The sequence below is a fragment of the Microcaecilia unicolor genome, chromosome 6 (genome assembly GCF_901765095.1).
Source record: "Microcaecilia unicolor chromosome 6, aMicUni1.1, whole genome shotgun sequence".
NCBI lineage: Eukaryota > Metazoa > Chordata > Amphibia > Gymnophiona > Siphonopidae > Microcaecilia > Microcaecilia unicolor.
The window spans coordinates 194,764,104-194,791,669 of NC_044036.1; the positions used below are offsets into that span (position 1 = coordinate 194,764,104).

Sequence of the window (27,566 nt, forward strand, 5' to 3'; positions counted from 1 at the left end):
TATCGAGAAGAGAAGCGGTCCAAGGACAGATCCTTGGGGAACCCCAACAGAGAGCGGGACGGGGGTGGAAGAGGAGCCATTAGAAGATACTCTGAAGGTGCGTTGGGAAAGATACGAGGAGAACCAGGAGAGGACGGAGCCCTGGAACCCAAATGAGGACAGTGTGTCAAGAAGTAAATTATGATTGACGGTGTCAAAGGCGGCGGATAGGTCGAGGAGGATGAGGATGGAGTAATGGCCTTTGGATTTGGCGAGGAACAGGTCATTGCAGACTTTAGAGAGTGCTGTTTCTGTCGAGTGTAGTGGCCGAAAGCCAGATTGAAGCGGGTCGAGGACAGCCTGAGAGGAGAGGAAGTCAAAGCAACGGCTGTGGACAGCACGTTCAAGTAATTTGGAGAGGAAGGGTAGAAGAGAGATGGGGCGGTAGTTGGAGGGACAGGTGGGGTCAAGTGATGGTTTTTGAGAAGTGGTGTGACTACTGCGTGCTTGAAGGTGTCAGGGACAGTAGCAGTGGAGAGAGAGAGAGGTTGAGGATGTGACAGATTGAGGGGATAACTGTAGGAGAGATGTTGGTAAGCAGATTGGTGGGAATGGGATCCGAGGAACAGGTGGTGCACTTGGAGGAAGAAAGAAGGCGAGCAGTTTCCTCTTCGGTGATCTCAGGGAAGGAGGAAAAGGAGGCCGGGTTAGGTTGGTTGAGGGAGTGGGTTAAGAAGTCACAGGGAGGAGAAGGCTTGGAAGTGAATTCAAGGTTGATCTTCTGCACTTTATCGCGGAAGTGGTCAGCTAGTGATTGAGGAGAGAGTGAGGGAGGGGTGGGAGCGGAGGGTACTTTAAGTAGGGAGTTGAGGGTGGCAAAGAGGCGACGAGGGTTGGAGCCAAGAGAATTGGTTAATTGAGAATAATATTCCTGTTTGGCAAGGAATAGGGAGGACTGGAAGGAGGATAGCATGAATTTGTAATGGGTGAAGTCTGATAGGGTGCGAGATTTCCTCCAGAGTCGTTCAGCAGATCGGGTGCAGGAGCGAAGGTAACGGATGCAGGGGGTTAACCAGGGCTGCGGATTAGTGCGCTTAGTGGGGCGAGAGACAGATGGTGCTAGGGTATCCAGAGCGGTGGAGAGAGTTTCATTGTAGGTAGAGACAGCCGTGTCGACAGATTCAGAAGACGAGATGGAAGGGAAGAGATTGGAGATGTGGGAGGATAGGGTAGGGGGGTCGACAGCTTGGAGATTCCTGAAGGCCGTGGTTATAGTTGGGCGAGGTTGAGGGGGAGGGTGATGAAGTGTGAGGGTAATTAGGTGATGATCTGAGATAGGAAGGACTGAGGTGCAGAAATTGGAAGGTGAGCAGGAAGAGACGAGAACGAGGTTGAGACAATGGCCATCACGGTGAGTAGGGGTGGTAGAGCATAGTCGGAGGTTAAAGGAGGATATCAGAGTAAGGAATTTAGAAGCGTAGGCATTGGATGGGTTGTCAACGTGAATGTTAAAATCACCAAGAATGAGGGAAGGAGATGCGGGATCAAGAAAGACGGTGAGCCAAGCGTCGAAGTCAGTAAGGAATGAAGAGAGGGGCTTGTCAAGGGGGCGGTAGATGACTGCAACTCTGAGTGGTAATAGATGGAATAGCCGGATGGAGTGAGCTTCGAAGGACGAGAAGCAGTGAGACTGCGGTAGGAGGAGGGGTTGGAAACTACAGGAGGGTGAGAGAAGTAGCCCGACGCCTCCACCACGGCCATCTGGGCGGGGAGTGTGGGAGAAGAGAGAGCCTCCATGACAGAGGGCCGCGACTGAGGCAGAGTCGTCAGGGGAGAGCCAGGTTTCAGTTAGGGCGAGCAGTTGGAGGGAACGAGAGATGAAGAGATCGTGGGTGAAGGGCAGTTTGTTGCCGATCGAGTGGGCATTCCACAAGGCACATGAGAAGGGGAGGGAAGAGGGGGGGAGGAGGGGAATAGGGACGAGGTTGGAGACATCACGGAAGCGTTTGCATGGAAAGGAGGAGGACAGGTGGGGGGGGCCTGGATTAGGGTTAATGTCTCCCGCGGATAGCAGGAGGAGGAGCAAGAGAGTGCGGAGGAGGGTGGGGGAGGTCGGGCGACGAAGGCAACGAAGACGGGGTGCACTTAGGAGGAATGGTGAAGGGTTAATGGTAGGAAGGAGATGTTGGAGATTAAGGGCTAAGAAGGAGGAGGGGAGACAGGAGAGATGGTGAGGTGGTGAGGGATGCCGTAGCGGGCAGGATGGGAGGGAACACAGGTGGGCAATGGGTTCCAGCGGTAGACAGCGGTAAGGGGAGGGGAAAAAGATTAGGAAGGGACAGGGCAAGGAAGAAGATGTGGACAGGGGCCATAAGTAGTGGTTACAGTGTGACAGGTGTAAGTGTAGTGACAGAGCGAAGAGCCGGAGGCTTGGAATTGGAGGGATTGATGTACTGGAGAGTGGGTAAGTGAGTGGCTGGCAAGTTAGGAGGCAGGCAAGTGTGGCAGTGGCTGCAAGCTTGTAGGCGGGGTGAAGCAAGCTGGTGCGGATGGACAGGAACGAGCAGGGAGAGGCAGGTGGGCTGGAACAAGCAGTGAGGCAGGTAGGTTGACAAGTTAGCAGGTCGGCAGGTAAATCAGTGAGAGACAGGCTAGCAGGCGGGTTGGGGCATGCTGGTGCCGATGGATAGGAATGAGCAGGGAGACGCTGGAGAGCAGGTAAGTTAAGGGCTGACAAGTTAGCAGGCGGGCTGGAGCATACTGATGCAGGAGGACAGGAGTGAGCAGGGAGAAACTGGAGAGCAGGTATGTCAATGGCTGGTGAGTTAGCGGGCTAGTAAGCTAGTAGGCAAGTAAGTCAATGGCTGACAAGCTAGCAGGTGGGCTGGAGCAAGCTGGTGCAGATGAATAGGAACGAGCAGGGAGAAGCTGGAGCAGGCAGTCTGGAGCAGATGGACTTAGACAGGCAGATACCAAAAGAGTTTGTCTTTCAGTTATTTCTGTTAAAGAGGATTCTAATAACTCAGAAACATTTAAATCAGGCTGTACTGGTAAGTCTTGACTGCTATCTTTCAATTTTCTTGCTGGCAAGTAATATATTTTATTCAGTGGAGGTATATTGTCCTCTGTAAATTTCAAATTTTCCATCAAGTATCGTTTAAAGATTTCCAAAGGGGAATAAACTGGAGTTCTTGGAAAGTTCAATAAACGCAGGTTAAGCCTCCTGTTATAATTTTCAAAGTACTCCAATCTGCTGTGAATCAATGTATTATCTTGTACAAGTTTTGCTGAAATTTCTTTCATTTTTATATTTTCATCAGATAAATAGTTTATTTTTTCTGAGACTTCAGTTTTCATTGCAGTAAGGTCTTTTGACAGAGTCTGAATGTTACTCACAAGAGAATCAATCTTGCTAGTTGAGGCTAAGACCGTCTGAAGTATCTCCCATATAGCCTCGAGTGTTACCGGCGCTTTCTAGGCCTTAGATGAAACAGAGGCATCGGCTGGGAATATCGCTATGGGGCCCAGGTGACTCACCGCTTCGCCGTCTTCGCGGTTTTGGAGATCTCCTCCATAGTCGGTCCCAGTCGGTTGCGGTGGTTGAGAGTGCATTGGAGGGGACAACGAAATATCCTGTCCCAAGAGCTCAGCCTCTCCTGCTGCTATTAGCTCAGTGGGACCTCCAAATGCCGTCGTCGCAGTTCCCGTGAGAAAACTATCGAGCGTCTGCTGGGTCGGTGTAGAAGTTAGAGCTGTCTGGGCTCCAGCTCTAACAAACGCCTTTCTCTTTGTGTGCGGCATATTTCCAAGTAGGTAAACAGTTTTTTTTAGGAAATAGAGAAAAGGTTTGTGACTCCTGCTAGCTCCTCGATGTTACTCGCGTGATGATGTTGCTGCCGCCATCTTGCTCCAACCCCTGAAATCCTTTTGGTTCTCAGACAATCATTGTGCTGTTTCACGGTCCTTGCAGAAGACAAGCATCCTCAAAGTCCTTAGTTGTGCACTAGATTAAGTTACATTCTGAAGGGGAAAGAAGTTCCAGAGGGCCTTTGGGTCCTCTCCACCAGGCTGTATACTGCATCCTGGGCTGAAGAGAGGGCAGTAGGTCCAGCGGACATTTGCAGGGCCATGACCTGATTCTTTCTGAGTTTCTTATCATGGGATAAAGCTTTCGGACATCCCATAGGTCTGGACTGGTTCTAATAGGATAGGAAGGTGAAACTTATTTTTACCTGATCATTTTATTTCCTTGATTCTTATTAACCTAGTACAGTACCTGCTCTAGAACACTGAGGAACTTAGTGCATACCTGGGTCTTAGGACTGCCTCCAGTCTGTGCATTGTCGTTTTGCAGAGGTTTCCCTGTGGAAACCTTATTCTGGGAAGTGTGTTCATTTTGTTTTTAAGGTGTATTTTTTAAGAATTCTTGTTTGCCATACTTGGATTAGTGTACTGGTGTTATCTTCAAATACCGTATTTTTCGGACTATAAGACGCACCGGACCATAAGACGCACCTAGGTTTTAGAGGAGGGAAATAGGAAAAAAAAATTTTTTCGGACTAATAAGACACACTTTCCCCCCTCCTCTAAAACCTAGGTGCGTTTTATGGTCCGGTGCGTCTTGTCCGAATGCAGGGCCCCCGATCTCTCAGTTTTCCAGGGGGCCCCTTCCCTCCGTCCCTCCCTCCGTTTTCCAAGGTCCCCCTCCCTCGCTCGCTCATTCCCTTTTGCAGGCTCCCCCCTCCCTCGCTCCGTTTTGCAAGGTCCCCCCTCCCTCCCTCGCTCCGTTTTGCAAGGTCCTCCCTCCCTCGCTCCGTCTTGCAAGGTCCCTCCTCGCTCCCTCCAAATTTTAAAAGTTTTACCTGGTCGTGGTCGAGGCAGCAAAAAGCATGCACGCCTGGGCGGGGCCAGAGCTGAGAGAGACGTCAGAATGGAAGACTGACGCGCCCAGCGTGCATCTTTTTGCTGCTGCTGCCGCAACCACAACCAGGTAAAACTTCTTTTTAAATTTGGAGGGAGCGACCTTGCAAAACGAAGCGAGGGAGGGACCTTGCAGAACGGAATTACGGTGCTTTTAAAACTGCATTCGGACTATAAGACGCACCCCCCCATTTTCCTCCCAAATTTGGGGGGGAAAAAGTGCGTCTTACAGTCCGAAAAATACGGTATGTGCCTGACCTATTATGTGTACATAAGCACATACACATCTATGTATACACACCTATCCATATGTAACAGAACGGCGAAGATGACTCAGGAATCCATGGATGATGCTTCAGATAATAAAAACTGTTCGTTAAAGGATGAATGAGACTTGACACAGTTGTGTTTCAGTTACCTAGGCCTGCATCAGGAGTCTGTTACAAGAGATCATAAAATGATGATGTTTTATGAACAAAACCTCCCACAAATATGTTAAAATATTTAAAAAAAAAAAAAAAAAAAGATAAAACCAAACTTTGACACTGTTTTCCAATTGGACATGACACTGCTTTTTAAACAAAACCTCCTAAAAAGTATATATAAAGAACACATGTATAAAGTATATAAATACCACTTGAAATATCTTGTGAAAAAACATATCAAATTAAAATATGACTACACAAATCAATACATGAGTATACAATATATGCGTAAGCTTCTATGGCTTATGACTGGAATATATACAAATCTCAAATAATGGTCAAACAAGTGGAATTACATTCAACAAAAATTATTATAAGAGAGATGTCACAGAAACCATACAGATTAAATTGTAAATAATAGAGTTATGAAAACCTTGCCACATGACAAGTTGTGATAATAAAGTTTGATGAAAATTAGAGATGTTAAATGTACTTGGAGAACAAAAGTTATTGTCATGTGGCAATGGCTCTGAGCAGGAATATATTTGAAGTGCTGTGTGTGAATGATTGAAACATATTTGCATAGTGTGGCATATGGACTACAACCAGGACTCTTGTGTTATAAAAAGTGAACAAAGTAAAAGAACAACTATGTAAGTAAAGAATAGACTTGTTGTCATTAATGAATAAAAAACAAGTCAAGTGCTCCATATGCCAAAAATAGAGCAAAGGCTGTGTGTGAAAAAAGATCACAAGACTTCAAAGGGTGAGAGAGATTTTCTCTAATGCAATTTTAAATATCAGAGATTTGGCACCAAAACTGATGTTAAAGCAAGAAAGATCTAACAGAGACATATGTGTGTTTGTATCAACGTAATACTTCAAAAAGAACAAAAAGATAATGCTGCCAGCGAAACAACTGTACAAACGTAAGATGAACCCAAATAAGAGAATACTGTGACAATTGTAAAATCAAACTAGACATGTGAATACTATGATTATTGTGAAGTGAACTTGCATTGGTAGAGCTTGATGAGTGACCGTCAGAATTGTCAAAGCGGTGACATTTTGAAATCAGAAAGTGCAGTGCACATTTAGGAAAAGAAACAATGTAGACCATTAGAGCTTTTTAAAAAATGTGTCAAAGAAGTGCCACGTCAAGGAGGAAAATCCAAAACAAACACCACTGGTAAATGGTTCTGTGGATCGAAAAACTGAGCTAAGTTATAAAAAACGTGCTAGCCATAAAAGAGAAAACAAGTGAAGGAAGGATCTCATGTTGTACCTTTTGCAAGCAGTAAAACTTTGAGAGTGAGCTTATAGTTTGAAACCAAAAAACAGAGCAAGCATATACTGTACTGTCTTTTAAAGGCACCAAACATGATGTCAATGGTGACGTGAACCCAGTCTTGATGCTAGCACTAATGTGATTGTAAAATTGTGTGGGATAATAGAAAAAAAAGGGGGATAATAGAAAAATGGATAACAAAATAAGAAGGAATAATGAAAGATGTACCCTTCAAAAAATTGATATAGGTGCTCATTTTCAAAGCACATAGACTTATAAAGTTCCATAGTAACATACATAACTTTGTAAGTCTATGTGCTTTGAAAATGAGCCTCATGGTGACACACTATGTAGGCGTTTGAAGGCGCCAAAGATAATGTTATTGAAGAGGTGGGACAAATGTAAAAACATTATGAACAAATCTGGTTATATGATAGTGAAAAAATGAAAAATTAAATGCAAAATGATAAAAATAATAAAGAGAAAAGGGAGATACTTGCCCTGTGAAAAATAAATGTTACGGTGACATTGACTGAAAAGTCAATCCAATCAATCCTATTTTTAAATTGGTTGAAGAAAAAAAAAACACATTTTCTAGGAAAAAATATATGATGACTGGAGAAAAAAACTTTTATAAAAAGGTGATAGTCTCATGTTTTTGTTTATATATGCACAGGATGTGTTTTGAAAGTTATATTCAAATTATCTCATGTGTTTTGATGAGGAATGTATTGATAAGAAAAAAAGAGAAGTGATTTTGTTGCATTTTTATAATTACCTAAGTCCAGTCCTGGTTTACTAAGAATCATAGCAAAAGATTATCTATCCTATGTTATAGCACACATACAGTGTCTCATTCCCTGTTGAGGAGAATGGAGGTACAAATATTGCATCCTCTGTGAGAGAGTGATGATGTGTATGTGAGAAATATATGCAAGAAAATGAAGTGTGATTATCCTAATACTTATTTGGTAGTTTTTCTGTAGAGACACTTAATGTAATATACATGTGATAATATATGTGTACAAATAAAGCATAGAAAGAAAGCAGTGTGAATTGTGTCAATAAAATGTATACCTTAGTGAAAATTATAATACAAATTTGTTTATAAAATGTGGATTTCAGGAAGCCTTCCTGGAAAAGACATAGTATAAATAATCTAAAAGCGTCTTTCAACAGAAAATTTCTGTGTGGCAAGACGGCCAATAAATTTATATTATATATTATAAATTATTATAAAAATGGTAAAAGATCTAATTTGGTTTGTACTATTCATTATCATTTTTAATGATCTCTTGTAATAGACTCCTGATGCAGGCTTAGTCGGCCAAAACAAAGCTGTGTCTAGTCTCGTTCATCCTTTAATAAACAGTTTTTATCATCTGGAGCGTCATTCACAGATTCTTGAGTCTTCTTCGCTGTTCTTCTACATACTATACCTATCCATAAATATACAAATGATAGGTCACTAAAATACCTAGATCAGCTAAGGAACTTGAAAAGCAAAGCACCCAGAGCTGTTCTTCTTTATAATTAGGTATGCTTTATTGCTAAGTAAATTCATATGAATCGCACAAGTAGTAATTGGATATACAAATATATACTACCTTCTCTTATAATGCTAATAAAGTATACGTACAGACCTTTTAGAACTCATTCTTTCTCTCTCTGTTGCCTGTCACCAGTTATAGCTCACCCCACCAGGGTAATTGAGAAGCTGGAATTAAGTTTCTTTTTTCTCTCATTCTGGCTCACTGAATCACCCCTCCCGTATTGTTTGTCTTATGTGGAAAGGAAGAAAAAAACAGTAGAATGCTGTTTGCTTTTGGTCTTGGTTAGATAACTCCCCAGCTGCTGATAATCTGACATGAAATGAGCTGTTTGCTTTTGGAACACAGTTTGAGAGCCAAATAAATTAGAAATCCAGGCAGCTGGGGCTTGTGGTGGGGAGGAGGGGAGGAGTTGAGGGGGCACTTCAGTTAAAAGGGACTCTGAGCCAACCCAGTCACTTTCTCAGTGTTTGCCTGAACTCAAACTCTGCCCTTTTCACTTGCCTGGGATCTTTCAGGACCATTTGGTCCGTTTCTTGAGGATTAAACACTCTTCCTTTTTGGTCGTGGTTCTAGCTTAAGGCCACCTTGCATGCACCTCCTACCTCCCCTCTGGCTGCAAATTCTCTTGTGTAAGTCTGGTTCTAGCTTAAGGCCACCTTGCATGCACCTCCTACCTCTCCTCTGGTTGCAAATTCTCTTGTGTATGTCCAGTTCAGTTCAGTGGTCAGTCTGACATCTCTCTCTTTATACCGCTTGGCTTGCGAGTTCCAGAATTTTCCATACATAAGCTGTAAGAAAAACAACTTGTTTTTCTCTCCCCATGAGAGAACGGCAGTCAGTTCTTGTCATTCCTATCTACATACACTCATGGGCATATCCCTTATCAAGAAAAGTCAGTCTGACAAAATTTATTTTTTCTCAGAACTGTGTACTTGTTCCTGTTTCAAATTTAAGCAAACAGCCAGTCTGGTTCTTTCCACTTAGACAAACCAGATTCTGGTTTCATGTGATAAATGTACATACATTGAGTCCCTTGTGAAAGAAGTACAAGAACTAAGAGAAGAAGTGGTAAGGCTAAGAAACATCTGGGACAACCAGAAATTTGTCCCAGATACACAGGTCAAAACATTGAGGACTTCCAGCAAAGGGAGAGAAGATCTTGGGCAGACAGAGCCCATCTGGAAGCGGGTCACCAAGTCCCACAAGATCAATCCTCCAACTCCACCTTCTATTCAGCTAAAGAATAGGTTCACAGCCCTGGAGGTAGAAGAGCTAGAAACATCTAAATAACAGGAAGAAGCCATGACCAAAAATGCCATCACAGCCGGACAATTGGCCCAAAGAAAGCGAAAGGTAGTGGTGGTTGGAGATTCACTTCTAAGGGGTACCGAAGCGCCCATGTGTCGGCTGGATATGTTGTCCAAAGAGGTGTGCCGTCTTCCTGGTGCCAAGATTTACGATATTGTGGAAAGATTGCCTTGACTCATCAAGCCTACGGACCACTCTCCTATGCTACTCATCCATGTTGGCACAAATGATACAGCTAAGTATCCTACTGAACGTATCTTACGAGACTTCATGGCTTTGGGTCAGAGGGTGAAGCAACTAGGTGCACAGGCGGTGTTCTCATTGATCCTCCCTGTCGAAGGTAAAGGTCAAATGAGAGAAGCTTGCATCTTGGCGATAAATGCGTGGCTGTGTGGTTGGTGCCGACGACAGTGCTTTGGTTTCTTAGACCATGGGATGATTTTCCAAGAGGCACTGGGCGGTGATGGTGTCCATCTGTCAAGGAAGGAACAGGCTGGCTAAAGTACTAAAGAGGGCTTTAAACTAAAATTGATGGGGATGGGTATAAAAGGCCACAAAGCCATAATTAACCCCAAGGAAGATAGGACATCTAATGCCTCTATAGAAGTGAATAAAAAGAGTAACATCTGGAGAGCCTTGTATGCCAATGCCCGTAGTATGGGAAACAAACTTCTAGAACTTGAGGCTACAATGATGGAAGCGGACTTCGACTTTGTGGCGGTCACGACGATGTGGTTCACGGAGAACCATGACTGAGGTGTTCCTATACCTGGCTATAATCTATTCAGGAAGGACAGAGTAGGAAAAAAAGGGTGGAGGTGTGACATATGCTAAGAATGATATCCAAGTGACAGAACTGCAGGACGTGGGGTATGGAAGAAGCACTGTGGGTTAAACTGGAAAGAGGGAAAGGAAAATGTATCTATATCGGAGTGATATACAGACCTCCCTCACAGTCGGAGGAACTGGACAGGGACTTAATTGAAGACATCCACAAGATAGCTAGGAAAGGGGAAGTACTACTGAAAGGTGACTTCAATATGCCGGATGTTGATTGGGGTGTCCCGGCTGCGGGGTCATCTAGAAGCAAAGAGATCCTAGATTCCCTACAGGAAGAATTGTTCCAGCAGTGGGTAACAGAACCGACGAGGGATTGAGCTGTTCTGGACCTGGTGCTTACGAATGGAGAGTACGCTTCTGACGTCAAGGTGGCGGACCATTTGGCATCTAGTGATCATCGTATGGTATGGCTCAATATTAAAACAGAAGAGAGGGCTCACTCAAGATTGAAGGTACTGGATTTCAAAGGAACTAACTTTGCCAAGACGGGGGAATTTCTCAAAGAACAGTTAGCGGGATGGGAACAGCTGAAGGATGTAGAACAGCAATGGACAAGACTGAAAGGAGCTATATTAAAGGCAACTAACCTTTATGTTAGAAAATTACATAAAAGTAAGTGGAAAAGGAGGTCTCTCTGGTACTCGAATGTAGTAGCTGAAAAGATAAGGGAAAAGAGGCTAGCCTTTGCTCGTTATAAGACTACTACTACCATAAATCATTTCTATAGCGCTACCAGTCAACAACTCAGAAAGATGAAGACAGGAGAGGATACCTAAACAAGCGAAGAGAAGCTGGAAAAGCTATTAGGAAAGTGAAGCGGCAAAGGGAGGAAAAGATAGCTAATACGGTAAAATTGGGGGACAAGACCTTTTTCAGATATGTAAGTGACAAGAGGAAGTGCCATAATAGCACTGTGAGGCTCAAAGCTGAGGGAGAGAAATATGTGGAAGATAAGGATAAAGCTGAACTGCTTAATGATTATTCTAGCTCTGTGTTCCCCAAAGAAAAACGGGGGGTAGGGCTGCAGGAAACAAAGGCTAAATGGGATGGATGTATGGTAGACCAAGACCCGTTTACGGAGGACTGTGTCCGTGAGGGGCTTGCCAAACTAAAAGTAGACAGAGCGATGGGGCCTGATGGGATACACCCGAGGGTGCTTAAGGAACTCGGAGAAGTTCTGTCGGGTCCGCTGACGGACCTTTTCAATGCTTCCTTAGAAACTGGAATGGTCCCAGTGGACTGGAGAAGGGCAGATGTGGTTCCTTTGCACAAGAGTGGAAGTAAGGAGGAGGTTGGGAATTACAGACCTGTCAGTCTGACCTCGGTGGTGAGTAAGCCAATGGAAACGCTTCTAAAGAGGAGGATTGTGAGAATTCTTTAACTACATGGAATGCGGGACCCGAGGCAGCATGGCTTCATTAGTGGCAGGTTGTGTCAGATGAATCTGACTGTCTTCTTCGACTGGGTGACCAAACAGTTGGATGTGGGAGGGGAGCTTGATGTGGTATACTTGGATTTCAGCAAAGCCTTTGACACGGTTCCGCACAGGCGACTGATAAATAAATTGAGTGCCCTCGGTGTGGGGACCTAGAGTAACTGATTGACTAAAAAATTGGTTGCATGGTAGGAGACAGAGGGTGGTGGTAAATGGAGCTTGCACTGCAGAAAAGGATGTCGTCAGTGGAGTACCGCAGGGATCGGTCCTAGGGCTGGCTCTTTTTAACGTCTTTGTGAGCGATATTGCGGAAGGGCTGTCTGGTAAGGTTTGTCTCTTTGCGGATGATACTAAACTCTGCAACAGGGTGGACACCCTGGAGGGTGTGAATGACATAAGGAAGGACCTAACGAAGCTAGAGGAATGGACCGATATGTGGCAACTAAGGTTTAATCCCAAAAAATGCAGGGTCATGCACTTGGGTCGCAAAAATCCGAGGGAACGGTACAGTATAGGGGTGTAGTGCTTCAGTGTGTGAATGAAGAGCGGGATTTGGGGGTGATTGTGTCTGATGACTTTAAAGCTTTCAAACAGGTAGAAAAAGCGACAGACAAAGCCAGAAGGATGCTTGGGTGCATAAAGAGAGGCATGACCAGCAAGAAAAAGGAGGTGATAGTGCCGTTGTATAAGTCTCTGGTGAGGCCTCATTTGGAGTACTGTGTGCAGTTCTGTAGACTGCACCTATGGAAAGATATAAACAGGATGGAGTCGGTCCAGAGGGTGGCTATGAAATTAGTAAGTGGTCTTGAATGCAAAAATTATAGGGACAGATTTATGAACCTCAACATGTATACGCTGGAAGAGAGGAGGGAGAGAGGAGACATGATAGAAATGTTTATCTCAAGGGCATTTAAGTACAGGAAGAGAGCCTTTTTCAAATGAAAGAGAGCTCTGGAATGAGGGGGCATATGACGAAGTTAAGAGGGAATAGGCTTAGGAGTAACCTAAGGAAGTATTATTTCACAGAAAGGGTGGTGGAGGCATGCAATGGCCTCCCAGTGGAGGTGGTGGAGTCTAGGACTGTTCCAGAATTTAAAAAGGCATGGGATAAGCATGTGGGATCGCTTAGGAACAGGAAGAATTAGGGGTTACAGAGGATGGGCAGACTGGATGGGTCATATGGCATTTATCTGCCGTCATGTTTCTATGTTTCTAAACCTCAGACCTAATAGCCCTGGCTCTACTGAAAAAACAGGTTCAAGTTATAGAAAATACCTATATTCCAATTAAAAATACCCCCCCCCCCTTTTAAACCTTAACACTGGAAGGTTTCTAGCTGCACCTCTGTTTATTATCGGTGATATCACTGGAATCTTCAATGTCTGTGCCTCCATTTGCTGGTAAGGGGATGTAATCAAGCTGTGCGGGAGTCCTCCAACCACATTGCTGCCAGTAGAAGGTGATGGTAAAGTATTGTGTTTTCAGTTGTTAGGGACAGAACTTGCCTGTCCCTCGCTATTGAAAGTGTGATATTGAAACAGCACCCCTACTGACAGGAATATAGGTGGAGGACTCCTGCATAGCTTAGGGGGAACATTGGACATAGTCCATAGGCATGGACTGGTCTAACAGGAATCCAGGAAAGGAAATAAATCGGGTAAGAGTACATTTTACCTCCCATAGTCAAACTGTGTATGAAGTGTGAGAGTAAAAGACCTAAGACAGGCTGCTAGAAACATGGACTTCCTCATTTCATTCTGATTGATGGATATGACAGACAGAAAAGAAAGTCTTGCATTTGTGCTGCGGTTATGAGTCTTGAAGCTTTAAACACAATGTTTGAATTAAAGTCCTTTTCTTTTCAATTCTTACTGATCAATCTTGTGCATTACACCAGTAGTAAATCACCTAGACCGGATGGCATACATCCAAGGGTACTCAAAGAACTTGAGCATGAAATTACTGGTCTGATGTTAGTAATTTGTAACCTGTCATTAAAATTGTCCGTTGTTCCTGAAGATTGGAGGGTGGCCAATGTGATGCTGATGTTTAAAAAGGGTTCTAGGGGTGATCCAGGAAATTATAGACCGGTAAGCCTGACAATGGTGGCAGGCAAAATAGTGGAAACTATTATAAAGAATACGTAGAGAAACATGGTTTAATGGGACAAAGTGAGCATGGGTTCAGCCAAGGGAAGTCTTGCCTCGCCAATTTGCTTCATTTCTTTGAAGGAGTGAATAAACATGTGGATAAAGTTGAGCCAGTTAATGTAGTGTATCTAGATTTTCAGAAAGCGTCTAATGAAAGATTCCTGAGAAAATTAGAGTCATGGGATAGGAGGCAAGGTTCTGGTATGGATTTAGGAATTGGTTATTGAACAGAAAACAGAGGGTAGGGTTAAATGGTCATTTCTTTCTATGGAGGAGGGTGGAGTGCCGCAGGGATATATACTGGGGCCGGTACTATTTAACATATTAATAAAATGGAAATCGGAATGATGAGTGAGGTGATCAAATTTGCAGATGATACACTATTTAAGGTTGTTAAAACATGTGCGGACTGTGAAATATTGCAGGACGATCTTAGGAAATTGGAAGCCTGTGTATCCAAATGGCAGATGAAATTTAATGTGGACAAATGCAAGGTGGTGCACATTGGAAAGAATAATCCGAATCATAGTTACCTTATGCTAGGGTCCACCTTGGGGGTCAGCACTCAAGAAAAAGTTCTGGGTGTCGTCGTAGATAATAAATCTTTTGCTCAGTATGCCAAAAAAGCAAACAGGATACTAGGAGTTATTAGGAAGGGATGGTGAATAAGACCAAAAATACTATAATGCCTTTGTATCGCTCCATGGTGCGTCCACACCTTGAGTATTGCGTTCAGTTCTGGTTTCCGTATCTCAAAAAAGATATAGTGGAATTAGGAAAAATTCAAAGAAGAGCGACCAAAATGATAAAAGGGATGGAACTCCCCTCATATGAGGAAAGGCTAAAGAGGGTAGGGCTCTTCAGCTTGGAAAAGATATGGTTGGGGGGAAGTGTGATTGAGGTCTACAAAATCTCCTGAGTGAGTGGTGTAGAACGAGTAGAAGTAAATTGGCTTTTTTTTTTTTATTTTTTTTTTTACTCGTTCCAAATATACAAATACTAGAGGATTCTAGAGGAAGTTACATGGAAATACTTTTAAAACAAAAAGGAGGAAATATTTTTTCACTCAACCAATAGTTAAGCTCTTGAACTCTGCTGGAGGATGTGGTAACAGCAGTTAGCGTATCTGGGATTTAAAAAGGTTTGGACAAATTCCTGGAGGAAAAAATCCATAGGCTACTATTGAGGCAGACATGGGAAGCAACTGCTTGCCCTGGGATTTGTAGTATGGAATGTTGCCACGATTTGGGTTTCTGCCAGGTACTTGTGACCCGGCTTGGCCACTGGAAAGCAGGATACTGGGCTAAGTGGACTATTGGTGTGACCCAGTATGGCTACTCTTATGTTCTTTGGACCATAATCTCATTCATATAGCTTTCAGTTGCTGACACAGCTTGGGAATTCTCATTTTCTTTTCAATTCAATTCATACTACATATCTGAATGTAAAAGAAACCTTACCACAAAGAAGGAACTGACAAATGTTTGCAGAAAAAGGCTTGCATGGCATAAGTCTCTGCATCATCAGGACAAGCAGTATCTGGACCCTCCATTGGAGGTATAAAAGATGCCGCTTGCTTTTGTTGTTCATGCAAAGATGCAAAGGATATAAAAAGGAAAGGCTATTGGGGCCCCCCTCCCCTCCATGTTAGAACATTGCCATTGCATCGGAGTCACCATGAACTATGGATGAAAATAATCCGAGACTCCAGGTTGTTGTGTCTATCCGAATCACCCTTTGGTCACAATATATAAGCAGATATGTTGAAAGACAGCCTCTCCTGCAAAGCTTTAAATTATATCTGCCCCGCCTTTAGGATCGGGGTTCTGGGTCCTATATGGCACACATTTCATTGCTATGTATTATACATGTTTTTCTTAATTCACGAGAATATGTTTCATTAAAAGGTGAAGCAAAGCTTGCAGAGTTTGCAGTTAGCAAGAAATGAACTAAAAAAAAAAAAAAAGAACTTTAGCAAGGATGTGGGAGGGTTGCTGTCAGGGGGTATGGTATGGGGTGAGGTAAGGTTGAGATTGTATGGGGTTTCAGGCAGGGAGGTTGAAAAGGAGGGGAAGGATTATGGCAAAGCAGGCTTAACTAGTTTTTTGCAGTGGAAAATCATCCACCTTCTTGATCTCCAAGGATCCACTGAATGGATCCAGATCCTCTCTGAGATTCCTTAATATCCTAAGTTGCATTCTGTCCTGTCCCATAACTTTATCCATTTTCACTTTTCTAGTTCTGAACCAAACTTTTTGTCTTCTATAACTAGTGTGGTATCTACATGTACCCCTTTCTGCAGTTGATGACCTTTCTCCAATTCCATCTTCAGTGAATACCTACTGCACAGTCCCTTTCTCCTCTGAGACTTAAAATCTCAGGTTTGCTGCTGTTATCACTTTATAATTGAGTCTTATCACCTTACTTTATAGCCTTGACTTGCTTTTCTTCTCTTCCCTTTGCTGTACTGATGCCTCCCCTGCTTCCTTCTTTACCATTCTTCCCTGTGCTCATCTTTCTGAGATTTTCTTTTAGCCCTTACTTTTCAGCCACCTCTTCAAAAACCAAATTGTTCTTTCTTCTGTTACATAAAGATTGAGTACCTCCACTGTCAGTCTAGCCCACTGGTGTTCTGCTTTGCATAGAACTTATCACCTTGCTGGCACCTTTCTTGGTATTCCAATAAAGTTTGTACTCCTGAAGTTGAGGACTTTGACCTTTTATGGCCCCTCTCTTCTTTTATATTAAGCCATACCTTGGTAGTACTGTTTCCTGAAGTTGTTGCTGATTTGTTTTACTCTCTGTGGGTTCATACAGGAAGGAATTGTGGAAAACCTCTTTAAGTGGGCACGGGAGGCAGATCAGCCGCTGAGAACGTATGCCACAGGGCTGCTGGGAGGAGCCATGGAGAACCAGGATATCGCTGCAAATTACAGAGATGAGAATTCCCAGATGGTAACTGTTCAAGGAAGATGTTCCCTGTGTTCTGTTCTTTGAAATTTTTATAGTGCCTGCAAGCCAAAAATGATGTGCAGAAGGAGAGAGGGAGTGGCGCTGGTAGTGCATAGCCTGTGGTCACTTTGCATTGAGGCTGCATCTAGTATTTGTTATTGGGCCTTCTACTGACATGACAAGTTGCATCTAAAGCAGCGCACATATAAGTAGGAAGCTTAGTTGCTGGCCAGTCCTTCTGCTACCACTTTTTTTTTTTTTTTTTTTTTAGTCATTTGCAGTCCTTCATAGGTCAATTTGGGCCAAACCATATAGATGATGATTCTTTGTGTATTTCAGGTATAACCACTACCATTTCAGATTATAGCTCAGTTTTTTCTGGTCTATTAGCAGTCTTTGGTAGATAAGAGAGACACATGTGGCCTGTGCTTGAACTCCCTGAAGGTTCAGCACTAAACCTGTGTGTTTGCAACAGGAGCATATATATTTGTGTATAGGCTCTGGTGGGTTCCCTAAGGTTAGATGTGCCAAGACACATACAAATATTTCCCCAGTAGACATTCACTCTAAGAATTTTAGTGATAAGTGCTTTTAGAAGTACCTGATCCTTAGACATTGCTTATTACTTTTAATTTTTTATTGGTGTAAAGCTCTTTCCCATCCTAGTAGAATTGTTGCTCTCATGTGTGACTCCCACCTTAAAAGTGGGGTGTTTGTGAGATATTGGCACACTTCAAGTGTAATGTGAAGCTGTATATTCAGCACCAAAGAAGTGCAGATATCTCATTGCAGTATACAATTTGGATGATTAGGGAGAAGCTGGGAGACTGTATGTCAGTGATTCCCAAACCTTGTACTGGAGGCACCCTAGCCAGTCAGGTTTTCAGAATATCCACAATGAATATTCATCAGAGAGATTTGCATGCAGTGGAGGCAGTGCATACAAATCTGTCATGAATATTCATTGTGGATATACTGAAAAACCTGACTGGCTGGGGGCCTCCAGGACCAGGTTTGGGAACCGCTGCTCTATGGAGATGTTGGGCTACCATCAGAGTGCAGGGATAATAACCCTTCACTGGAAGATTTTTCTGCATTCAGTATGCTTTAGTTTGCCCAGTGAAGGGGAGAAAGACATGGGAAGTAATGGAGAGATACCAAGGGGTGAAGGATAGAGAGATTCTTCAGTACTTTGGAACTGGAAGAAAGCTTGGTTAATTTTCACTATGTTGCTTTGCTTGTCACTAGGTTGCACTGGTGCTGCGGCGATTGAGGGAGCTGCAATTACAGGAAATGAAACGACCAAGCCCTCGAAAATCTGGTACAGAACCCCTGATAGCGCTGGATGAGGAAGCTGTGGATATGGACTATGGAGAGATAGCGATAGACAAGGGTCAAGAGGCAGCCCCAGATGAGATGGACCTCTCCTTTCACCTGGATGCTGGTCAGAAGACCAGCAGCCGGCTGAACTCCACCAGCAAAGATGAGGGACCAACACCAAAGAAAGGGAATCGAGAGAAAGAAAGAGAAAACTTCCACAAGGCCAAGCAGAAATTGGGCTTTCCTAACACAGAACCAGATCGTGCGTTCAGTGAGCTATCCAACAGTAGCTGGTCAGAGATGTCCCTATGGGTCATTGGGACCAATTATACACTCTACCCTTTGACGCCTGCCATAGAACAGCGATTAATTCTGCAGTACTTGACCCCTCTGGGAGAGTACCAAGAAGTGAGTTAAAAACCAAAGACCTTTTATAACAGGCTGTGGGAAAGGTGATCGTATAGCAGTAGGCTTTATAAGTAAGGCTTGGGGGATGGGGAAGATGGGTGAAGTGGCCACACAGTGCTAGGGTTTAGAACTGAGGCTCTGGGGGAGAGGGGGTGACTGCAGAGTGCTGAAGTTTGTAACTAAGGAACTAGTGTGGGAGTGAGAGCACAAACTGGGTTTATAACTGACAGAGTGGTGGACAGGGTTATTTGGTGACATTGCAGCAAGTTTCTGTTTATTTAATTTGATATACGCCATTTGAGCAGTTTACATATAACTCAACAATAATGGTAAGGGTTGGAGGAAAAAGAGAGCAGTAGGTAAAGTTGCATAATGTTTGAGGAAAAAATTAGAAAGATTAGAGCCATACCCGCATGCCTGCTCAACTGAGGCTTTATCATGGGGATGAGATGACTGCACAGTGCTGATGTTGAAAACTGATTTCAAAAGATGAGAACCATATCTTGTGTAGGTATAAGAGAGTGGATTCTGTTCTAATTGTAAGAATGGTCAAAATGAGTTATGTTGGTATAAGATACAGATTTATGAAATCTGCTGTGACTTCAAATTTTTACATGATGCTCTCGACTTTTCATACCTATATTGCTAAAAGATTTGAGGAAGAAATTTTTTCCATCTCTGACCTTTTAAATCAGCAATTTTTATTCCAGGTAGCAATTTATTGCACCATAGTATAGTCTTTTTTTTTTTTTTTTTCTCTCCCCCATCCCTCTTTTTAAAGTCTTCAACCTCAGTGACTTGCCTGGGTGTTGCTGAGAATCTTTGCTGGCCCTGAAAGCTAGAGGGGTATCTTCTTCTATGACGATCCCTCAACAGTGTTGTTTGACTGGTATCGAGTGTGTCATCTGTGCAGTTTGTGACCTCACCTAGTCCTGATGAATGCTGGGTTCAAACCCACATTTGCTTCCCTGCATCCTGAGCCATGAGATTATCCTTGGTTTAGTAATTCTTTATTGCACAAATTCTTCTTTACTTTCTAACTTGTGTGTTCTGCAGTGGTGAGGGTGATTTGAGGTATCATGTTTTGCTATTAGGGTGTTTTCTGTAGGTTTCTGCCTCAAGTCTTGTTGGCAGATAATTATAATGTTTCTCTGGTGGAGGAAGGGGAAGTAGCAAGGGATGAAGGCTAGAGACAAATTCTTCAGTGCAGTGGGACTGGAAGAAATTTCTGTTGGCATTTTACACTTTGTTGCACTGCTTTTCACAAGGTTGCACTGGTGGTAATTAGGTGGTTTCATCATTACTCTGGCTTTCTGAAGCAGTACAGTAAGCTAAATAAGGGACTGATGCAGGCTACGTTTTGTTAGTGCTATGCACTAAAGCTCAGCACATAACTTTTGAATGTAAGTGTAATGCAAAACGTTTGGTCCCCGAGGCTGTAAGCAAATAGCATAAAAATAGTTTGAGCACAAAAAATGTGCATGAAACACGGGAGAGCACACCAAATGCGTCTGCACTAGTGGAAATTGTCATGTGAATAAAAGAAATTGTATTGGCTCTCATTGAATTGTATGCATATACATGCGCACTGTAAGGTTTCCACCACTGGGAGACTCTTGGAAAAGTCTCCTGTACTGGGAGACTCTTGAGTCCAAGGCATTCAGTCAGAACAAATGCAGTTCAACAGCATAGTATTCAAAACAAAAAAACAAACTAAAAGGTTCCAAAATCTCAGCAGTTCATATAAAGCAGTTATGCAAAGCAAATCTTCAAACAAAGTAGCTCAAAAATTACTACTACACTACTATTTAACATTTCTAAAGCGCTACTAGGGTTACGCAGCACTGTACAGTTTAACATAGAAAGACAGTCCCTGCTCAAAGAGCTTACAACCTAAAGGACAAATGTACAGTCAGACAAGTAGGGGTTGTCAAACTGGGGCAGTCTAGATTTCCTGAAAGTTAAAAGGTTAGGTGCCGAAAGCAACATTGAAGAGGTGGGCTTTGAGTAAGGATTTGAAGATGAGTAGGGAGGGGGCTTGGCGTATGGGCTCAGGAAGTTTATTCCAAGCATAGGGTGAGGTGAGGCAGAATGGGCGGAGCCTGGAATTGGAGGTGGTGGAGAAGGGTACTGAGAGGAGGGATTTGTCCTGTGAGCGGAGGTTTCGGGCGGGAACGTAAGGGGAGATGAGGGTAGAGAGGTAGTGAGGGGCTGCAGACTGAGTGCATTTGTAGGTAAGAAGGAGAAGCTTGAACTGTGTGCGGTATCTGATCGGAAGCCAGTGAAGTGACCTGAGGAGAGGGGTGATATGAGTATATCGGTTCAGGTGGAATATAAGACGTGCAGCAGAGTTATGAACAGATTGAAGGGGGGATAGATGGCTAAGTGGGAGGCCGGTGAGGAGTAAGTTGCAGTAGTCAAGGCGAGAGGTAATGAGAGCGTGGATGAGAGTTCGGGTGGTGTGCTCAGAGAGGAAAGGGCGAATTTTGCTGATGTTAAACAGGAAGAAGCAACTGGTCTTGGCTGTCTGCTGGATATGCGCGGAGAGGGAGGGCTCAAACTCCCAGAAGTTCATGTATAGCAGGTATGCAAAAGTAATTCTCCAAATACGGTAGCTCCAGAAAGGGTTCAAACCCTCGTCAGCAGTTCAGGTCAGCAGTTAGGCAAAACAATTCCCCAAACACAGCAGTTCAGAAAGGGGTCAAACTCCCAGCAGTTCATGTATAGCATTTATGCCCAAAACCACCACTCCTCCTCTTCTCCCTTTCAAAAGAAATCAACCTAGGGAGAGTGGTAAGGGTCCCTCCCCAACCAGGCCAGCATTATACCCTGACCACCACCCGCGTAAACCTGTTCTCTCTGCTCCCCTTGTGGGATAGCCACCTTTTCCCTTCTACCAGGCTCTCCTCCCGAGCAGCCCTCTCCTGTTTCACCTCCTTTCCTTCCAGTTTAGTCAGAGCAGCAATCTCCATCGGCCCCTCTTGCTCTAATTCCTCCCTACACCCATTGCTTAGCTGCTCTCCATTTGCTTGATTGGGCAGATTCAGAACTCCTTCCCTCATCCTGGCTGTCTGGGACAGGTTTTTCCAACCTTCTCTTGCCCTTCTGACCTCCTCTGGGGGCTGTTGGGATTGAAGTCCCAGGGGCTGCTGGGAATTGTAGTCTTCCTTTTCTCCAATCCCCCAGGAGAAAAGACTCCTTCCTTTCTCTAACCAGTCTCCCTCCCTCTCGAGCCTCCTCGTTCCTCCATGTGCCTTCATTCTCCCTCTCACCCTCATATTCCTCACAGCACATATGCAGGTTTGCTGTTCTGTGCATAAAATAGTATAATTGCCAATTATTGACTCCTTCTGATTCATGTACCTGGCTTCTGTTTCATGTACCTGGCTAAGTTTCACAAGACTTAGCACCTTCTGTTGTATTGTTCCAACCCTTTGGAATGCAAGACCTTTTCATCTATATGCTGATATTTCTTAAAAGAAATTCAAAATTGCCCTAAAAATCCACCTTTCTATTTCTTAGCTTCCCACTATTCCAGAACCTGTAGGATAGTTGTGTCTTTCAACCAGCAGGTGGAGATAGAGAACTGAAAACTGAGCTGAGACATCTCTCTTGGCATCCAATCCATCTCCTTGGTATTTCCTTTCTCCAGCAAGTGAATGGCACATTATTCAGCCTCTGGTTCTGAGTGATTTGCTCCTGGTCCAGTTGCTCAGCCAGTCCCCAGTACAGGTTTATGTAGCTTGTCTACAGTTATATCTGGAGGTCTTGAGATCCTTTTTTTTTTTTAATCAAAATTTCCAAACTTAATCAAGCAAAAGTAAATACTTGTACAGAAAGTATGACTTGACATCAACACCGTACAATTTATAAAAGGGAAAAAAAAGACATAGAGGAAAAAGATTTTTTGTCAGTTATTACTCAAGTTCACATTTATACATCCAAGATATTAAAAATGGAAATTAATTTAAGCAAACGTTAAAGGAATTTTCTTCATCTGACAAACCACTAGATCCCTGCTAAACTGAATTATAAAGAGAGCTATTATTGGGATCCCCCGATAATTCTTTTAGTTGACAAAGCTGTAAGTTGAGAAGGCTCATAAAAGACATATTCCATATCATCAAGCTGATCAATCCATAGACTGGTGGGTTGTGTCCATCTACCAGCAGGTGGAGATAGAGAGCAAACTTTTGCCTCCCTATATGTGGTCATGTGCTGCCGGAAACTCCTCAGTATGTTCTCTATCTCAGCAGGTGGTGGTCACACACAGCAGCAGCTCTGGCTAGGCCTCCAAGCCTAATCCTTAGGTTTTGTTGAGGCCTGGGGTTGAGGGCTCTTTTGAGCAAGTGCAAACCTGGTGGTGCCAGGTCCCTCCTTTTCTCCCCCCTCCCGCTGGCTCCGTTTAAAAAAAAAAAAAAAAATTTTAAACGTCTTTAAAGGCGTTTATTTTGACGTTTATTTAAACGTTCATTGCAGCTACTCACTGGGACACCAGTTCGTTACAGCTCGGAGCGGCAAGCAGGTAATTTTACCTTTTTCTAGCGGGCAGGGGGTTCCCCGATTCTTCTCCTCGTGGCATATGGCGTCGGAGGGCGAGGGCGCAAAGGGTCGCTCCCCGGATCGCTGGAGCGCTTCTAGAGGGGATGCGGGGGTTTTACAGCCTGATTCGCCCTTGATGGGTGACAGTTTAGTGACCGATGAATGTCCCGGTCCTTCCTCCGGCGTGGCGGTTTTTCCCGCCATAAACGCCCATCCCCCGCTCCTCGCCTCCGCCATCTTGGCCGGCCACGCGGCTCGGACGGCTTCTTCTTGGGCCGCCCTTGAGGTTGGAGACATTAATGCCATGAACGCCCTTAATTTGGGCGACGGCACAAAACCGGCTAATGTTAAGAGCCGTTCTTCCCGCGCGGCTCCTTCGCGGAGTTTCGCGCCGGACGCCATTTTGGATGCGCAGCATGTCTCTCCTCCGCTATTTCGAGCGCCGGTTGAGAGTGCGTCTAGGGCTGTTGCCCAGGCTGCGGAAGTGCACAGTCTGGGGGGTTTCTCCCCCGAGTTTGTTTTGCTGCTGCATCAGGCCTTCCTCATGCACAACGCTGCCCCTGCTCCCTCGTCTGGTAAAGAGGTTGAGGTTCCCAGAGGCAAACGCCCTCGGGTTGATTCCCAGGCCTTGGAGGAATTTGTCTCCTCCGATGTAGATGAGGGCAGCGTGTCTGAGGTCTCCCAACGGTCCTTTGCGGATTCCTTGGAGGAGACGGATCCCCGCTCGGTTGGAGCGGATGACCCCTCTGCAGCGCGGCTTTTTAGCCCAGAGGATTTGCCCAACCTGTTGTTACAGGCCATGGACACTTTGAAGATTTCCTCTCCGGAGGACGTCTCTCCCTCAGCCCCTGTTGGCTCTGCCATTATGCTGGGGACGAAGCGCCCGCCTAGAACCTTCCACGTGCATGATGCCATGCACACCTTAATTTCTGCTCAATGGGATGCCCCAGAAGCGAGCCTTAAAGTGGCTAGGGCTATGTCCCGCCTCTATCCTTTGGCTGTGAGTGAGCGTGAGGCCTATCTGTGGCCTACCGTGGATTCTTTAATCACTGCGGTGACTAAGAAAACGGCGTTGCCGGTGGAAGGTGGCACGGCCCTAAAGGACGCCCAAGACAGAAGATTGGAGGCGGCCTTAAGGTCGTCCTTTGAGGCGGCTGCTTTAAGTTTGCAGGCCTCAGTTTGCGGCTCCTATGTGGCCAGGGCGTGCCTGACTATGGTGCAGCGGGCTTCCCCCTCGGATCATTCCTTGAGGGCTGATTGGCCGTCCCTGGAATCGGGCTTAGCCTATTTGGCAGACTTGCTGTATGATGTCTTGAGAGCCTCAGCTAAAGGCATGGCTCAGACAGTCTCTGCGCGGCGGTGGCTTTGGCTGAAACATTGGTCTGCTGACCACGCCTCTAAATCCCGCCTGGCTAGATTGCCTTTTAAAGGCAAGCTGCTCTTTGGGGTCGAGCTGGACAAAATCGTGACCGATCTCGGCACGTCTAAGGGCAAGAAGTTACCAGAGGTCAGGGCTCGGGCTAGTGCTTGTCCCGGTACCTCCAGAGGACGGTTTCAGGAAGCCCGTCGGTACCGCCCGGGCAGGTCGGGTTCTTCTGCCCCCTCTTCCTTTAAGAGGAATTTCTCCCCCAAGCAGCATTCCTTTCGCAGAGACCGCCGTCCCGGAGGTGCTCCCTCCGGTCCTCCCCCAGGGTCTCGTACCCAATGACGGGGTCTTGGTCCACGCCCCAGTGCAGATTGGAAGGCGGCTGTCCTCGTTTCTGGGCGAGTGGACCACAATAACTTCAGACGCTTGGGTGCTGGAAGTCATCAGAGACGGCTACAAGCTAGAGTTCTGCCGACCCTTAAGAGACGGGTTTGTACTCTCTCCCTGCAAGTCTCCGGTCAAAGCTGTGGCAGTGCAGCAGACTTTGGACAATCTGATCCGCCTGGGTGCGGTCGTTCCGGTGCCAGAAAGTCAGCTTGGCAAGGGGCGTTACTCCATTTACTTTGTGGTACCAAAGAAAGGAGGTTCTGTCCGGCCTATCCTCGACCTCAAAGGGGTCAATCGGGCCTTGAAAGTGCGGCACTTTCGCATGGAGACTCTCCGCTCTGTTATAGCGGCAGTGAAGGCAGGGGAGTACCTGGCATCCTTGGACATCAAGGAAGCATACTTGCATATTCCCATCTGGCCTCCTCATCAACGCTTTCTGCGTTTTGCAGTCCTGGGCCGACACTTCCAGTTCAGAGCCCTCCCTTTCGGGTTGGCTACTGCTCCGCGGACCTTTCCAAAGTAATGGTGGTCATAGCGGCCTTCCTGCGAAAGGAAGGAGTACAAGTCCATCCTTATCTGGACGACTGGTTGATCCGAGCCCCCTCTTATGCAGAGTGCGGCAAAGCTGTGGACCGGGTAGTTGCTCTTTTGAGCTCCCTGGGATGGATCATCAACTGGGAGAAGAGCCACCTGCGCCCGACTCAGTCCCTGGAGTATCTGGGAGTTCGATTCGACACCCAAGTGGGCAGAGTGTTCCTGCCAGACAATCGGATTGTCAAACTTCAGGCTCAGGTGGACCAGTTCCTAGTAGCCTCTCCTCTTCGGGCTTGGGACTATGTGCAGCTGTTGGGCTCTATGACGGCCACGATGGAAGTAGTGCCCTGGGCCAGGGCTCATATGAGACCACTTCAACACTCTCTGCTGCAGCGCTGGACTCCGATGTCGGAGGATTATGCTGTGCGCCTTCCCTTGGATCCAGCAGTGCGCAAGGCGCTGAGCTGGTGGATGCAGACAGACAAGTTGTCTGCGGGAATGCCTCTGGTGACCCCAGAGTGGATTGTCGTCACGACGGACGCCTCTTTGTCGGGCTGGGGAGCCCACTGTTTGGGAAGGACAGCGCAGGGGCTCTGGTCTCCTGCAGAGGCAAAGTGGTCTATCAACCTCCTGGAACTCAGAGCCATTCGGTTGGCGCTTTTGGAGTTCATCCCGGTACTGGTGTTGAAGCCTGTACGGGTCCTGTCGGACAATGCCACGGCTGTGGCCTATGTCAACCGCCAGGGAGGTACCAAGAGTGCCCCTCTAGCCAAGGAGGCTATGAGTCTATGCCAGTGGGCAGAAGCGAACCTGGAACAGCTGTCAGCGGCCCACATTGCCGGAGTCATGAATGTCAAGGCGGACTTTCTCAGTCGCCATACCTTGGAGCCCGGAGAGTGGCAGCTATCTGCTCAGGCGTTCTTGGACATCACGAAGCGCTGGGGCCAGCCGAGCCTAGATCTGATGGCGTCATCGGCCAATTGCCAAGTGCCGCGCTTTTTCAGCAGAGGACGGGACCCTCGGTCCCTTGGAGTAGATGCTCTTCTCCAACAGTGGCCGACACAAGAGCTTCTCTATGTGTTCCCGCCCTGGCCCATGTTGGGCAGGGTGCTAGACCGGGTGGCAAAGCATCCCGGCAGGGTAATCCTGGTGGGTCCGGATTGGCCCAGACGTCCCTGGTATGCGGACTTGATCAGGCTCTCAGTCGACGATCCTCTGTGGCTGCCAGTGGAGCAGGGCCTGTTACATCAGGGTCCCGTGGTGATGGAGGATCCCTCCCCCTTTGGTCTTACGGCCTGGCTATTGAGCGGCAGCGTCTGAGGAAGAAGGGCTTCTCAGACAAGGTCATCGCCACTATGCTGAGAGCGAGGAAGCGCTCTACTTCTACTGCTTACGCCAGGGTTTGGCGTATCTTTGCAGCGTGGTGTGAAGCAGGCTCATTTTCTCCATTCACTACTCCAATTTCTTCAGTGTTGGCATTCCTGCAAGAAGGTCTGGAGAAAGGCCTGTTGCTCAGTTCCCTTAAAGTCCAGGTAGCGGCCCTGGCTTGCTTCAGGGGCCGCCTGAAGGGTGCTTCCCTGGCTTCGCAGCCAGATGTGGTGCGTTTTCTCAAGGGAGTTAATCACCTGCGCCCTCCTCTGCACTCGGTGGTGCCTGCGTGGAATCTCAACCTGGTGCTAAGAGCGTTACAGAAGCCGCCTTTTGAACCCTTGTCGAGGGTATCTCTGAAAGACCTGACGTTGAAAGCAGTCTTTTTGGTGGCTATCACTTCAGCCAGACGAGTTTCCGAGCTCCAGGCACTCTCATGTCGAGAGCCTTTTCTGCAGTTCACTGAGGCAGGAGTGACTATTCGCACAGTGCCTTCCTTCCTGCCCAAGATTGTTTCTCGCTTCCATATGAATCAGCAGCTCTGTCTCCCTTCCTTTCGTAGGGAGGACTACCCAGAGGAGTACTCTGCTCTCAAATATCTGGATGTGAGACGAGTTATCATCAGATACTTGGAAGTGACCAATGATTTCCGGAAATCGGATCATCTGTTTGTCCTGTTTGCAGGTCCTCGTAAGGGTCTGCAGGCTGCTAAGCCTACAGTGGCAAGATGGGTCAAGGAAGCCATTGCAGCGGCTTATGTGGCCGCGGGGAAGGTGCCGCCTATCCAGCTG

At 45.8% G+C, this 27,566-nt stretch overlaps 1 protein-coding gene across 4 annotated transcripts in view; it reads left to right on the forward strand.

The window, feature by feature from the left end:
• Positions 1 to 27,566, forward strand: part of DCAF1 (DDB1 and CUL4 associated factor 1) — a 648,223-nt gene that overhangs the window by 157,914 nt on the left and 462,743 nt on the right. For all 4 annotated transcript variants that reach the window (XM_030205586.1, XM_030205587.1, XM_030205589.1 and 1 more), the window contains 2 exons: positions 16,716 to 16,853; positions 18,099 to 18,578. In XM_030205586.1, the coding sequence (XP_030061446.1) occupies positions 16,716 to 16,853; positions 18,099 to 18,578 (618 nt within the window). The remainder of the gene's footprint in view (positions 1 to 16,715; positions 16,854 to 18,098; positions 18,579 to 27,566) is intronic.